This window comes from Neodiprion fabricii, chromosome 5 (genome assembly GCF_021155785.1).
Source record: "Neodiprion fabricii isolate iyNeoFabr1 chromosome 5, iyNeoFabr1.1, whole genome shotgun sequence".
NCBI lineage: Eukaryota > Metazoa > Arthropoda > Insecta > Hymenoptera > Diprionidae > Neodiprion > Neodiprion fabricii.
This window is the reverse complement of record NC_060243.1, coordinates 35,416,257-35,430,858: the sequence shown is the minus strand read 5'-3', so window position 1 is coordinate 35,430,858 and position 14,602 is coordinate 35,416,257. Positions and strand designations below refer to the sequence as shown.

At 39.4% G+C, this 14,602-nt stretch overlaps 1 protein-coding gene across 4 annotated transcripts; it reads left to right on the top strand.

Moving 5' to 3' along the window:
* The first annotated feature begins 26 nt into the window (after window positions 1–26).
* LOC124183264 (dnaJ homolog subfamily C member 2) lies at window positions 27–13,059 on the top strand. Of its 4 annotated transcripts, none has more exons than XM_046571543.1 (6): window positions 27–45; window positions 4,257–4,532; window positions 5,784–5,989; window positions 6,109–6,302; window positions 9,666–10,839; window positions 12,826–13,059. In XM_046571543.1, exons 1-6 carry the CDS (start codon window positions 42–44, stop codon window positions 12,874–12,876), a joined length of 1,905 nt encoding a protein of 634 aa, XP_046427499.1. In that variant the 5' UTR covers window positions 27–41; the 3' UTR covers window positions 12,877–13,059. The 4 variants fall into 4 exon arrangements, with proteins under 4 accessions (XP_046427499.1, XP_046427497.1, XP_046427498.1 ...); XM_046571541.1 differs by lacking the exon at window positions 27–45 and adding an exon at window positions 3,631–3,787; XM_046571542.1 differs by lacking the exon at window positions 27–45 and adding an exon at window positions 3,632–3,787 and having other exon boundaries at window positions 6,124–6,302.
* The last annotated feature ends 1,543 nt before the right edge of the window (window positions 13,060–14,602 follow it).

The following is a 14,602-nucleotide window of genomic DNA, read 5'->3' as shown; positions in this document are numbered from 1 at the left end:
GAACGTGTGAATCGGTGCGGAGTCTCGATATATCCAGGATCATGGGTGAGTTTCCATGAGCAGCGGATTCCTACAATAGTACTAAAGTCAGAAACGGAATACACATGTATCATAGATTTAAGAAGATACTGTAGTCAGTCCCTATCGACCGAGTAAAACGTCACATATTTCGGCTTTGGGCCGTGTTCGTAAATTGACTGCCAGTACTAAGAATTCCCTAGGACAGAGACAGAGAGCTGTCCATGAACTCGGCAGCGCAAAAGAGATAAAAGATTGCTGACAGTACTGTCAGTCAATTTTCGAACACGACCTTGATCCAACCCATGGCAACGACCAATCAACGAATCACGGAACAACTGACTGAAATAAGCAAAAGGTGCTATAGCGTTTTCCACTGGTTGCACTGAGTGTGAACTGAGAGCGCACTAGCGGTAGACTCGTATTTCCAGCGTGTTCCACTGGCAGCTCGGAATAATTATTTATTATCAATTAAAATATTAACTCTCTAACAGTTTTTTTCTACTCTCAAATCCTCTCAAACGATTCTCAAACGATTAAAAAAAAATTAAACGTCTAAGTCCATTTTTTGAGGAGATAGAAAATATGGGGGCCAACTTCACACCCAAAATTAAAATCAATTTTTCGGAAAAACTACTAACTCTCAAACGATTTTTCTTTACTCTCAAACCCTCTCAAACGATTCTCAAACGGGTTGCATTAATTAGATTTAAAAATAACAACTTCGGGGGGCCAACTTCACGGAGGTGTGATTAACTGCTTCTCCGGCCATGGGCACATAAAATACGAGGAGAAAGGAAACAAAAGTCGAAAAAATACAGTTAGCCACGGTGCATGCATCGATAAGCATTACTGTACCCGCTTGACTTTTCCTTCTACCTATAATAAACTCTTTGTGAATAAGTAAACCTTCTGTGGATCAGTTTATTTTTTCGACCGTCCTCTTACATATACCTATGTATATTGTATAATATATGTATATTGTGGCTCTATATAATGATCGGATGTTATGATGTTTGTTGATTATAGTGCTATAGTAATAGTATTATCGTTCTCCATAACGCAAGCATCTCTCAATATGATTTTAGACTCTGGTTAATGATTGTTTTTTGTCATTCTCACCTGGGAAAATTCGAAATAGTTGGACGGTTGTTCAATACTTCCTGGTTACAAGATTCTTGTACTTGAGTTGGGTTACTGGCAGAAATGATATACAATGATAATAATCACTATCGATATCACACTACCCCGGTAGTATACGTTCGAGTACTAGTTGATTGCAGCGCTTTAACTTTGGCGCTGAACTTCAGAAACTTTTGAGCTTCAAGAGACACATCCCCACCACGGAAGTTTCTGGACCTGTGTATACGTCCGTGGGTATATTCCGAAATATACGCGCAGTACTGCAAGTACTGGCAATCGCGTTCCAAAATCGCGTGACAGCTTACTGCCGCCAGTCAGTGACGTGATGAAATTTGTGACGTTGTTGACTGTGACTACTGCGGCTGGGACGTGAGGCAGTTGCAGTCACGGTCTTACAAAGGCCGTGTTCGAAAACTGACTGACAGTACTGTCAGCAATCTTTTATTTCTTTTGCGCTTCCAAGTTCGTGGATAGCTCTGACTCTATCCTAGGGAATTTTCAGTACCATCAGTCAATTTACGAACACGGCCAAAGAGGTCTGAAAACTCCTATGCTGGGAGTCACGATTATTCGCTTCGCTTAGCAACGGCAAATTTCGATTCTAGCGGCACCACCAGTTGTCGCTGTGATTTAGTTACCAGGATAAGAATACCTCAATTAATACGATGAGTGAGCGTGAGCAAGTGAATACCACGGTCTTGTCTAGTCCACCTCGGTCCCGCCACCGCTGTTGCTAAGATCGCAACGAACTTAGTGGCGACTAGTGAACTACCAACATGGCTTCAATAAGCAACCTACCCCCTCCAATGGAGTTTCCAGACCTGTATGTAAGACCCATAGACTTATAAAAGATAGACTGAGCGCTCTTATGAGCCGCTTGAAGCAAACATTCAAACGACAGAAATATGCCAGGAGTACTCCCTTCTCTCTCTGACGATACTTATGGCGAGGATCGAGGCGGCAGAGGAGAATGATGTGAAATTATGGGCATATATCTATAGCTGTTTCACTTTCACTACGCCCTTGTCTCCCGGTATGAAACCAATTAAAAAGAGAGAGCAGTACTCCCGACATACCTCTGTCCTTTATATGTAAGCTTCAGTACCTCTTATAGGAGCGCTCATTCTATCTTTATAAGACTATGGTCAGCCCCCTGACACACGCTGCTAAAAGTGGTTCGCAAAATGTCCCTCGATTCTGCCGCCAATCTCCACCACCAGTGGCGCTAATAGTTGTCTGACAAGCTTGCGCGCGGTCAGCCAGGGCAGCGAGCGAGTCAGAAGTGTACTAGCGCGACGTAGAGGAAGTAAAAAACGGGGACAAAACGCGTACAATTTTTTTTTATACGAGCAGTGGTGAGTGTCAGGAGGCTGGTCGATGGTAAGACCGTGGTTGTAGTACTTGAGAGATGGCCGCGTCCGCGGTGTAGCGTTCCGATTTTACTCATAGACATATAAGAATAGACCGCGTGACCGGGCTGAGAAGTTGATAGCGAAATAGAAAGAGAAAGTAGCATATGGGATCGCTCTGTCTTCGTCTAGCCGTGCACGTGCGGACACGTGTACACACTGCGTGGCCAAGGTCAAAGCGAAAGAATACGCATGCAGAACAATAATCGTACGATTTTTGAAGGACAATAATTTTGTTAAATATTTTCAAATTCTTTATAAGTATTTAATAACCAAAGTCAAAAAGAATATTCGTGCAAGGTATGCTTATAAATTTCTTGTAAAATAATATTTTCATATATTATGAGAATATAATATGTTTTTACGTATTGCTTTAAGTATAATAATATTCAACGTTTTATTACAGTATACGATCATACAGTATGTACTTGTGTGCATTATTCATGTTTGTTACCTAATAAAAATGATGAACAGCATTTTACGATTTAACATTCAATTATTTAATTTTAACGTTTTATTAGTATTAGTCTTATTTTTCAATTATAACTTCTAATTCATGTTTTATGTACAATATACATATAAGAACATCCATCCCTCCATTCATTTTATATTTCATTCTTACTAAAAAGAAAAAAAAACAACGCCGAGCGCGCATGCGCGATTAGACAAGGATAGAGGGGTCCTATATGCAGCTTTCTCATTCTATTGCGCTATCGCATTCACCAACGAGCCACCTCCGATACTCCCGCGGTCTATTCTTATATGTCTATGATTTTACTGCGACTGGCAACTCGAAGTAAAAACGGAACGCAGACAACGCAGTTCGCAGTTAACTGCGTGACGTCACGGTCGGCAGTACTGGAAGTATATTTCGGAATACACCCGTGTTGCCAATGTAATCGACTAAGGAGACAAATTAGCCGTCGCAGAATCAATTTCCGCATGCATCGTATGTGTGTAAGACCGTGCCATAGACTGACAGTGCTCTCTACATAGCTGATCCCCGTACTCTGTGCTTGTTCGTAACTGGAGTAACTTGAGCGCTTTTTTTTTTTTTTTTTTCCACGAAAAATCTGTCTTGAAATCTAATCGCCGCGACGACCGGGAGTCCACATATAAATCTTCGTGGTCTGATCTTTGACAATTCGATTCCTGTTCGCTCGAGATTATGGAGCTTCCAGAATCCGGAGATTGTATTGTCCTTAGCGCGATATCACGTAATATCTTCATGACTTCTTCAACAATCCTATAACCATAGCTTTAAGTGTGGATAAGTTACGTTACTTTCTGACGTGAGAGGTTAGCTTAGATCGGCCAGATTTCACCAGACTCGGGCATAAATCATCACGTATATTCCAATAAAGTTACCCAAAGCGGGAAGAGCATAGTTTCTCGTTACAGAAAAACTGCGCTATGACAGATGGACGATGCTTCGAGTGCTTTGCGGAATTATTCAACTATAATTGTTTTCAGTAATTGCGTAGCGATCTCAAATGTGAAAAGAATTTTTGATTTTAGTTGTATCTTGATCCATGCACTATGGTCCTCACTCTGTGTTTTAAATTAATGCAACAAGTAAATCTAGGTGTATTAGAAAAAGTCTGTATATAATCTTTCAGCCATTTCTTTGTTGCCTCGAGAGATGCATGAATGTTCTGGTAAAATAATATTGGTCTTGTTCCACAGCACTTGAGACAATATCCGTGGAGGCTGTGGGGCCAGTCTTTCTTTTCTTGGTATCTCATACCAAGCTGGATGGTTCGTTCAAGCGAAACGATCTGTTACCAGCTCAGGATTCTGAGTCATTCGATGATGAGGATACGACTGAGTACAAATTTGATGATGACTTAGAATATTTGCGATCGCTGGATCCTAAGGAATGGAAAGAACAGGATCATTACGCTGTCCTAGGAATGGCAGATCTGAGACACCGAGCTACGGAAGATGACATTAAGCGAGCCTGTAGGTTTATAGATATAATTTTGGTAATGCTAATTTTGTTTTCCCTGCATAGACAAGACGAAGTATTGCACAGTTCTAACATTAGCTGGTAAGTAGTCGAGATTCTCAAACCTCTACCGCGTTCTGTTCGAGCAGTCACATATAAAAGTTTCATCATTGTTTTTATCATTGCATTGAATGTGATATGGTGGGGAAATGAAGTGGCTATGCAATTGCTGTTGTAAATGATGCAAGAACCAAATCAGTTGAATTGTTTCCATTGACACAAATATGAGTGTGAAGTTAGCTGCACAAGCTAAAGGCGATTACTGCAATCGCATGAGTCAAATATTGCCTCTTTGTATGTGTAACACATGGAATTTTTTGTAACACTTCTGAAGGAAAGTTTGATTCAAGAAGCATCAAAGATGCCACTCACCACGATATATCGGGGTTAGATAAATCACGCTCAATGACAACGCGTAAAATTGAGTCATTTGAAACTGCACTTACACCAACGAAAACCCTAGTGTGGAATATATAGTATTTGAGTTGTGCATTTGCACCAATGTAGTTTTAACACACTGTTTGGAAATAGGGCACTTTTCGTGGGTTCTGCAGGCTTTGAAAATCGAAGTTTTGAAGGAAATGTTTCTAAAATAACCTTTATTCATACGAAAGTTGTATGAACTCTCATTTTGTCGCTACCGAAATTATATTTTACTGAAAGAACATCATTTGAAAGTTTTTGAACTTTATTCTATAACAAACATTGTCTTATATTTCACTAATTTATATGTTTGTTGGTTCACTTTACACAAATAAAAATTACTTTCTACGGAATCTGTATTATTATCTTTTTTTTAGTCATTTTTTCTGAAAATAAAAATCACTGCGCTCAATATCTACCATAAAAGTGTTTGTCACTCTCACAATCGGGCCAATTTGATCTTACGTAAATTTTTGACCGCAGCCAAATATGTACCGACGCTCTTGTTTAGTCTGAATTCATCGCTACCTATAGATAATGCCTAAAATTAATACCACATGCCACCATTCTAAAAATTTTTAGCAATGCTTCAAGAAATATTTGAGGTCAAAGTCAAGGTTGAAATCGATATGTCCCTTTGTGGCAATAGAGGGCTATAGTCCCTTTGGGGATTTAATACAAAATGATCTTGTACACGCGGGTCTTTATGCGAAATATTAATTTCTTCAGTTAGCATAGCCCCTTTTTGTTCAACATCTTTGTCATATATGATTTCATTACAGATAAACAGAAAATTTTGAAACATCATCCAGACAAACGTAAAGCAATAGGTGAGGAGATTCGTAGAGACGATGATTATTTCACTTGCATAACTCGCGCCTGGGAAATGTTGGGGAATCCTGTAAAGAGACGAAGTTATGATAGCATTGATCCCGGGTTCAATGACGATATCCCAGAGGAGAAAGACGCTAAAAATAATTTTTATGAGGTATGCGAAAAGAGTTAGTGTGCGGCTGACATTATTCAATGTCTTTAGCATGAACGTTTTTGCTTATAAATTACTTATCCGCAAGAATAATACTGCATCGTTTAAGAACTCATTGTCAGATTTCCTTTTTACAGGTTATGGGAAAAGCGTTTCAGGATAATTCAAGGTGGTCCGAAAAGAAACCAGTGCCACAACTCGGGGGTCCAGACACGCCTAGAGAAAAAGTTGAACGTTTCTATTCATTTTGGTATGAATTTGAGTCCTGGCGTGAATACTCGTACCTTGATGAAGAGGACAAGGAAAGTGGTCAAGAGTAAGAACTTTTAACTTCAACATCTTCTGAGAAAATTTATTTGCGACTCCTTAAACCATGCAATCGATATGACGAGTTTGGTGGGTTTCGAGTGCACCCAAGGGTAATTCCAGTTTTTTTACACTTATTGACCAGTCAATGTTTCAATGCCCTGTGAGGTGAAGAAATGGGAAGGGAGCGCTGACAAGCATGCATGCACACAAAACACCCAAGTGAATCTACAAACCACAGATTCACAGATATTCTTGTTGACTGCATAAAAAGCATGAGGTTAAACCGCTTAAAATTTCATATGGGCGATGAGTTTTTAAGTATACGTCATGTCACACAGTTTATTTTTTAAACTGTCTTCACTGTAACTAAATGATTTTATAGCTAGAAACACAATTCTATGCTGCACCTACCATAAGAGCCCACGTTTACGAGCTCAACATTGAACATTAATTTCTCGAAAATTAAAAAATTTAATAACTTGAGATTTTCGCAGTAAATGTGTCCCGGCTGAATAAACATACCCCTAAATTTTCAAATCTTTGTCCTTGATGCAGGGTAAAAAACCTTCAGGATGAGTAAACTGTGTTATTACTTTGATACTAGACCGTATGCTGATGCTTCTTCTCCAGACTGGGAGATCTACACTAACCAGTGCCATTTGTCAACTTTCTTTATCACTTCTTTTTATCCATTCGGTCCATTGTGGGAAAGTTTTTTTTTGTGGGAAGTGGGAAATATAAACCCAAATAACGGTCTTGCATCTCTAATAATGTAACAAAATTGCAAATGAGATTTAAATTCCGTCAAATTGAAATCTGTCAATGGCGTCATAAGTACCTCCATTCGCAAACTAAGTTTTCAGTATGCCTCGCAAAACTTTGACGTGCACATGTGTAACGTGGTGAGACAGAAGCTTGGATTTTCAATAATTCATTCACTTAAAAGGAATCCAATTCACAGGACATTCCTGTTACTTCTAAAGAAACCATAAGCGCACGCTCCAGTATTAACGTAGTTTAGAGAGAAAGTTTGACAAGTACCACGATTTTGCTTGGAACTAGACGCAAATGCTTTCATGTTGCGCTTTCTATTCAATATTTTACTGTCTAGGGTGTTATCGAGGTCTTGTGTGCCATTAGACGACACAGATAATTCATACATCTTTTGATATAAACATTTTTAAACATAATGTCAATTTTTCAGATTTATTTAAAAATTGAGGGTCCCAGCTATGTCATGGCTTTGGCCAAATTTATAAACGTTGTTAGACTATCGAAAACAAAGTAGTTGACCGTAGCCCACATTTATCTTATGATGCATGCAAGGAGAAAATTTCTTCTCAACTGTGGATTAATTGATGGAACAGATTCATTTTTTACCTACAGTGGATGTCTAACTGTAAGATGAACAGAATCTGATTATTTGCCGCGTTGCCCAATTGTACCCTGCATGAGTAAGGTAGATATAATATTTCATGCTACGTTAACGATATTGTTGAAAATACCGGATATAGTGAATGTTTTTGGCAGCGTTTTGCTCGCTCATAAGAGGTACTTTCATAGGCTAAAGTTATGATGGATGCAGCAGCCAACTAAATTGTGTTATCTTGTGCTCGGCGCAGCTAGGTGGGGGTTGGAGTAGAGATCTTCGATATAAAAATTTTGCTTTGTTCCCGATTTCATACATATCGTAATCACCTATGTGAAGTGGCAAATGTAAAGCACTGCCACTACCTCTACGCTTCTGGTACATTTTCTCATGCCTTATTGAGAGAATATTTGAAACAGTGACTTTAATGAGATTTTGTGTGTCTGATTGGAATTGTGTGTCGAACAGTCCCGAACATTTCGAAGTTAGCAGCTTGTTCAACACGGTTTCCTTTAGTGAATATGTATTTACTAATTTTAGAATCATTGTATACCTCTATGCCAACTCAGACGCACAAAGTGTCACAAAAATTTATCCGATGGTAACCGTTCTTACTTGTTCTTAAATAACGCGTGCTTTATCAGAATTAAAGTTGAACCTGGATAAGAATTAACTCCCTGTTAAAAATCTGTAGAAATTCGCTATATACAGGGCAACAAGGCAACTTGTTCGGAAAAAATTAACATAAGAATTAATTCAACCCATCCTACCTGGAAAAAAAGCTCCTGATTTTAGCAATAGACTTAGGAGTACCAAGTTCTGTCACTAGTAATCCCATCGATGTAATGCCTTCCCAACCATGACTGTCATGCTCCCTATTTGCTCACCAAACGCCCTTAAGGGCCCAATAAGCGAAAGACAGCAGATTTGTTCCTTGATCTGCGATATATAGATGGAAGTGCTAACAGGGGCAGAACTTCATATTACAGATTATTCTTCCTTTTTAACATACTTTTGAAGACGCTTGCATCTCTCTATATAACCAAACTACTAATTCTATCGATAAATTGGGGGATACTTTTAGTTATCACAGAGAGTTACACTGTCGAGCCTACTGTTTTTTATTTCCTATTAATATTGAAATCGGTTTCAACTTTATTTCTGATCTACTGAAGCTAGGGAGGTCAAAATTAACTTTCCTTGGATGTACATACACATATTGTACCTCGCATCGTACATACAGTATGTACTGTGAATATAACGGGTTTCCACTGATTTCTGGCTGGGAGCTAGTTGCTGCCGGTTTACCACTGGTTCTAAGATTGCGAGGAGTGTAGTGCCTTGTGTCGTAACTCCAGGACCAAACAATAAAAAATAACGATATTGCCATATAATTTTTACGCGCCAACTGAGACGGACCGAGTTAGAAAAAATGATCGCTTTGTGAAACCAGCTTAATTTAAAAAAGGACTTCAACGAAATGGATTCGCGACGATTATATCAAATACTATCTGACTGATTAGCAATACTTACTAGAGGTACTGTACGTGATAGCTGACAGTTCGTTACCGCGAAAGGCGTAGCGAATATCGGAACAAATCCTACTAAACCTACAGATAATGTTATGCCATTACATGGCACGAAAACAACACGGTGTTAAGTCTTTCAGTCCAGGAGCACCTGCAAGCAAATCAGTATCTTTCTTTCCTCCCCCTGGAGTTCCAATAGAAACCCACCAGATACTTAAAGCTATCTAATTTGAATTGTGTTTATGTGATTAACTCACGTCCTGACACTCAAACTCCCACCCTTTTTTCTTGCATTGTGATTTGGGAGAATGGCCTTGCTCTGTACCTCTTGGTTTAACACGAAACCTCCTTGGCTCCTTGGTTTGATGCAAAACTATTGCGGTATCAATAAAAACTTCGATTACCACTTGCCAGTTTGTTATATGTTACATGTAACACTGTACATGACTCATGGTCTATAATTTAACTTTAGCCGGGACATGCGAAAGTGGATAGAAAAAAAAAACAAGGCAACACGGGCGAAACGGAAGAAAGAAGAAATGACCCGAATTCGTTCATTGGTAGATACTGCCTATAGTTTAGACCCCCGAATAAAGAAGTTTCAACGTGATGACAAGGAGAGGAAGACGGCTGCGAAGCGAGCTAAACAAGAAGCGGCTAGAGCGAGGCAACTGGAAGAAGAACGACAGTTGAGAGAAGTAGCCGAACGAGAACGTGTCGAAAGTGAGAGGAAGCAGTCCGAGGAAAAAGCACGTAACGATGCTTTGAAGCAAGAACGCGAGGCACAGAAGAAAGCCGTTCGTCGTGAACGAAAGGCAATCCGCGACCTTTGCAAGGCAAATGATTATTATACTAATGACCCAGGTGAAAGTCTCAAGCATATGGAAAGCGTTGAAAAGATTTGCGAGTTGTTTAAGCTTGCGAGGCTGGAGGATGTCACGAGAAAGTTACAAAGTGAAGGTCGGAAGGGATTCCTTGAAGTTGTTGAGGAGACAGAGCGCAAAATTGAGGAAGAACGCCGGGCTGGGGTAGAAATTAATGACAGGAAAAGCTGCACTCCTGAGAGAAATGCCAAATGTATCACAGTCCTCTGGACTGAAAACGACCTTCAGCTACTGATCAAGGCCGTGAATTTATTTCCAGCTGGTACTAACCAACGATGGGATGTTGTCGCTAACTTCATCAATCAACACGGTAATGCATCTTCAAATGTTACTCGAACTGCTAAAGAGGTGTTGGCTAAGGCCAAAGACCTGCAGGCAACTGATTTCAGTAAATCTAGCCTCAAAGATCAAGCCAATAAAAAGGCTTTCGATAACTTTATTGCTGAAAAGAAGGGCAAGGATGGTATTGACGATAGAATGCCGGCAGTTACCGAGCGCCATGACAATCCCTTAACGAATGGTAATTCCAACACCAGAATCCTTGACCACAGCTCTACACAAAATTGCGGTGGTGGAGAAGAAGAAACCTTTCCCAAAGAAAAGGACGTGAAAAAGGAAACAGCTCTGTCTTGGACGCCGGTGGAACAGAAGCTTTTGGAACAGGCCCTGAAGACTTATTCGGCAACCGTACCAGACAGATGGGATCACATTGCTGCTTGTATACCCAGCAGAACGAAAAAGCAGTGCATGAGAAGATATAAGGTACATCTGAAAGTTTATTGATCCTTTCTTTTTTTTTTTTTTTTTTTTTTTTTTTTTTTTTTTTTTTTTTTTGTTTTGTTTTGTTAATAGCCAATGAATATAGTATAGCTTGTCTAATCGGTTTAGTTGTACTTCAAATGAAGCATTACAGATAACTTGAAATTATCAATACGATACTGAAAAAATATTAGTTTCAATTCTCTCATGATTATACGGCCGTTACGGCTGCTAATTTCTTCCTGTAGTTGAAATTTTTTCAGAAAATTCAACTCATGAGTGAAAATTTCGTGAATTGGAAAATAGCAAACTTGGAGGTCACAGGAAAGTCTAGTATGGATTTCTTTTGCAACATGGATTTAAAAATATATCCATTGACATCAACCAACCGTCGTAGCATAGCATGCGAGATTCCCGAATGGAAGGACCTGGGTTTAAATCCCCAGCGTATCACTAAGTACCTGAATGGCAACTTGCGAAAATTGTATCACGGGTCATATCATTGAAGTGCCAAATCGGCAAGCTGAGGTTTAAATTCAGAGGATTGTCACTAATTCAGCCCCTTCCTTGCCCCACACAAAGCTCAGCGACATACTAGAGACATATCCTAACATGTGTGGCGGGTGTTGGTAGCGACTATTATTATTTTTTTGCAGGCAGAAATTCATTTTGAATATCATGACACATTCTGTGACGTAGCCCATGACTGAACCGAATAGACAAGTTGTGAACTTCATTTTATAGAGTATTTTTTTTCATACACAGTGATAGTTCTCCTCAACTCTATTCTAAGAAGTATCAAAGCGATTCCAAATATTGTAGTTAATGGTAAAGTTCAGGTGACATTTAACCCACAAGAATGTCTTGGACTGGGGTGGTCTTTAGCACCACGTCTTTATTATAAAATCAAGTAACTGGAAGTGACTTCCATATTTTTGAAATATCAAGAGAAAAAGGTGAAAGTTAGTAGGCATAGCAAGCAAGTGTGCATGTGCAAGATAATTGAAATTTATTGATCGGCAAGATCTCACTGTGGTAATAATTAGTTCTGCGTGGCAGGAGAGCCAACCTACTTGAAATGGGCCATGAGCTCTCGTAAAGTTTTTCGCGATAAATACCGAATTTAAGTCAAGTCGTTATGCATATTTGCAGCACTTACCAGGTATCTGTCAGCTTGCCAAATCTTCTCAAATCACTTCAACAATTAACTCGATTAGCCGTTTTTGACATCTGAATATTGGAATGGCCAGCCTGAGTGAGATAATGACAATACACGCCCATGAGCAGTCAGTCACTCAGCGTGCTAAGTTTCACAATTATCTCTCGGTACAGTTTAGTTGTTCAGACTTATGTAGGATTATGGTTTTGTTAACTGCATGTGAGTTATTATGGAAAAGTAGTAAATAGGAAAAGTTGACTCGTTTACTGGTAAAATTTACCATGCTTATTGTTACCGTTATTATACTCCTATAATTGAATTTAACAATGAAATGAATCAGATTTACAGCATTATCAGATTCTTGATATTGAAACGACAGTGAAATCTACTTAGAATGTGGTAACTTCACTGAAGATTTAGAACATTGAATTACTACTCAATTAGTGAAAAGGAAGTAGAATCTTCTTACAGCCAAGTGATATTTACTGCTTCCTGAAGTAAATAAATCACTTGCATTTGTTGTACATGGATGTAAACGCATTATTAATTGTAAAAAAAATGCCACTTTTTTGGGTGTTTTGAGCCCAGTCATTGTTGAATTGCACACAATACATTAACCGCTGGGCTACCCTTTATACATGTAATACTACATTTCCTACCGCAGATCGATGAACTTTATGAAATTGAATACTGATAAAGATGGCAACCATGCAAAATATCACATTACGGACCCCTAAATAGAAATCAGACTTGCATTGTTTTGTATTCGTGCAAAAATATCTCATTATTTGAAGCAATATTTTCACATGTTTACTTATTTCTATTCATAGGAACTGGTCGAACTTGTTAAAGCAAAAAAGGCAGCTCAACTGGGTAAATAAAAGGTGCAACGGTGAGACGAAGTAAATGCTGACAATAGAGATCCAATGCTTCGCATTAACAAGTACACATGTATGTTTACACCACCGTATATAATGAATATATGCGTACATAATAGAATATAGTTGTATTGATTTAACTTAAACGTCTGATTTTTGAAATATCAAGAAATTTTATTTGACAAATCACTGTTATTGGTAATGTAATTATCCCTTCTGTTTATGGAAAGCTTGGCGAGCCCTTGGAGCTATTCCACATCGATTGTGTATAATGGTTACATAATTTTGGTGAGCATTACGCCAAAATAAAAATTTCTCATCAATCCTAATTGTAGATAGATACATATGCAGACATACAGCTTGTCTGTTCTATTTATTCGCACCCTAAATCACGCAGAGTGACGTTACGTGGAAAATAAATTTCCACCCAACAATATTAGGTTTGGTACCTATTTAAGTGTAACAAGACTCTCACTAATGGGAGTACATTTCTCTTTGTGCAAACTTTGCGTGAGAATATACATAATAATGGGGATAGACTGGCGACACGTCTTTTGTACACTGTGCGCATTCCGGTATTATGTTTTAGTGACCATGCCGCACAATGTGTCGTAATGTATCGATTAATTTCGTAGATGGAAAGCTCCCTATACCTCTGTAAGTGCAGTAAATATATATATTTTCCCTGAGCGTTACTATTGGTGCGGATACCGAAAATTCGAAACTGATCCGGAATTCGTAGTACATGGAATCCAGACGGTTCCCTTTAACCATTTCAGAGCAAAAGAAGAAGGAGGATCCGGAATTTACGGATCTTTTCAGAGTCAACGGTCATGTTTAGGCTGGCGTTCCATGATCTGGCCCCACGGACAGCCACTTTTCACGCACTTCCGTCAGGCTTTTCAGTGTATAGAGGGGAAATCTGTTTTTGATTGGCGGTTTGGTGGTCCCGTGCGGACTCTGCCACTCCCAAAATCTTGCACGCTAAACGTCGCCAGTCGCTACGTAATGCTGGCAGTATTACATACGGCTGTCGCTACAGCGGCTACGGCTATCGCCGCCTACCCTCGAGATGCAGAGCGGCGAACGCGGAAACATGCCAGCACCGCACGGTACGAACTAAAAATACGGCAATCACAAATACCCAAGTAGCATTCTGTTGCAAGATTACGATATGGCCATCACCTGGGCGTATGCATGACTCTGCCGGCAGACCACTATATCTCTCTGTTTCCGCAGTTGTAGGGAGACAAGTGCGCGTCCGGAAGAGGCTTACTGCAGATTTACGGCAGATGACGTGATGCTCTGCTGAAGAAAAAAAAAACAATTTATATTATCTCCGATAACAGACTCATTTTACGTACTCCACACACGTTACGATTGACGTGCAATCAGTAACTTCTTAACTTTTTGCCATAGCTGTTCACCACGGTACTGTTCTGATAAAATCAATCCTGCAGCAATCCAGGTTATATACTAATCATATTAGAGTTTGTGCACTCGCGAGAAAGTTACCAGAAAGAACCGTCAAATCGCCACCTGTACACGGAAAGTCGAGGTATATCAGTAAGCAGACCAGTGCGCTTCTATTCTTCGACCCACGCTGCAGCAGCCTGCAACAATCGTCAACAATTGTGTCCAATTCCGTCGTAAATTTGACCCGTGCTACAGAACCATACTACAGTCATGCCCAATTCTGCCGAAAAGCGCTGCACTGAGAAAAAAAAGT

What these genes read in the sequence shown, in the direction of transcription:
- LOC124183264 (XM_046571541.1), top strand. Translation starts at nt 3,739, where the DNA reads ATGGAGCTTCCAGAATCCGGAGATTGTATTGTCCTTAGCGCGATATCA. An exon ending in TGTCCTTAGCGCGATATCAC is followed by an intron (nt 3,788 to 4,256) that starts GTAATATCTTCA and finishes CTTGTTCCACAG; the next exon opens with CACTTGAGACAATATCCGTG. An exon ending in GACAAGGAAAGTGGTCAAGA is followed by an intron (nt 6,303 to 9,665) that starts GTAAGAACTTTT and finishes ATTTAACTTTAG; the next exon opens with CCGGGACATGCGAAAGTGGA.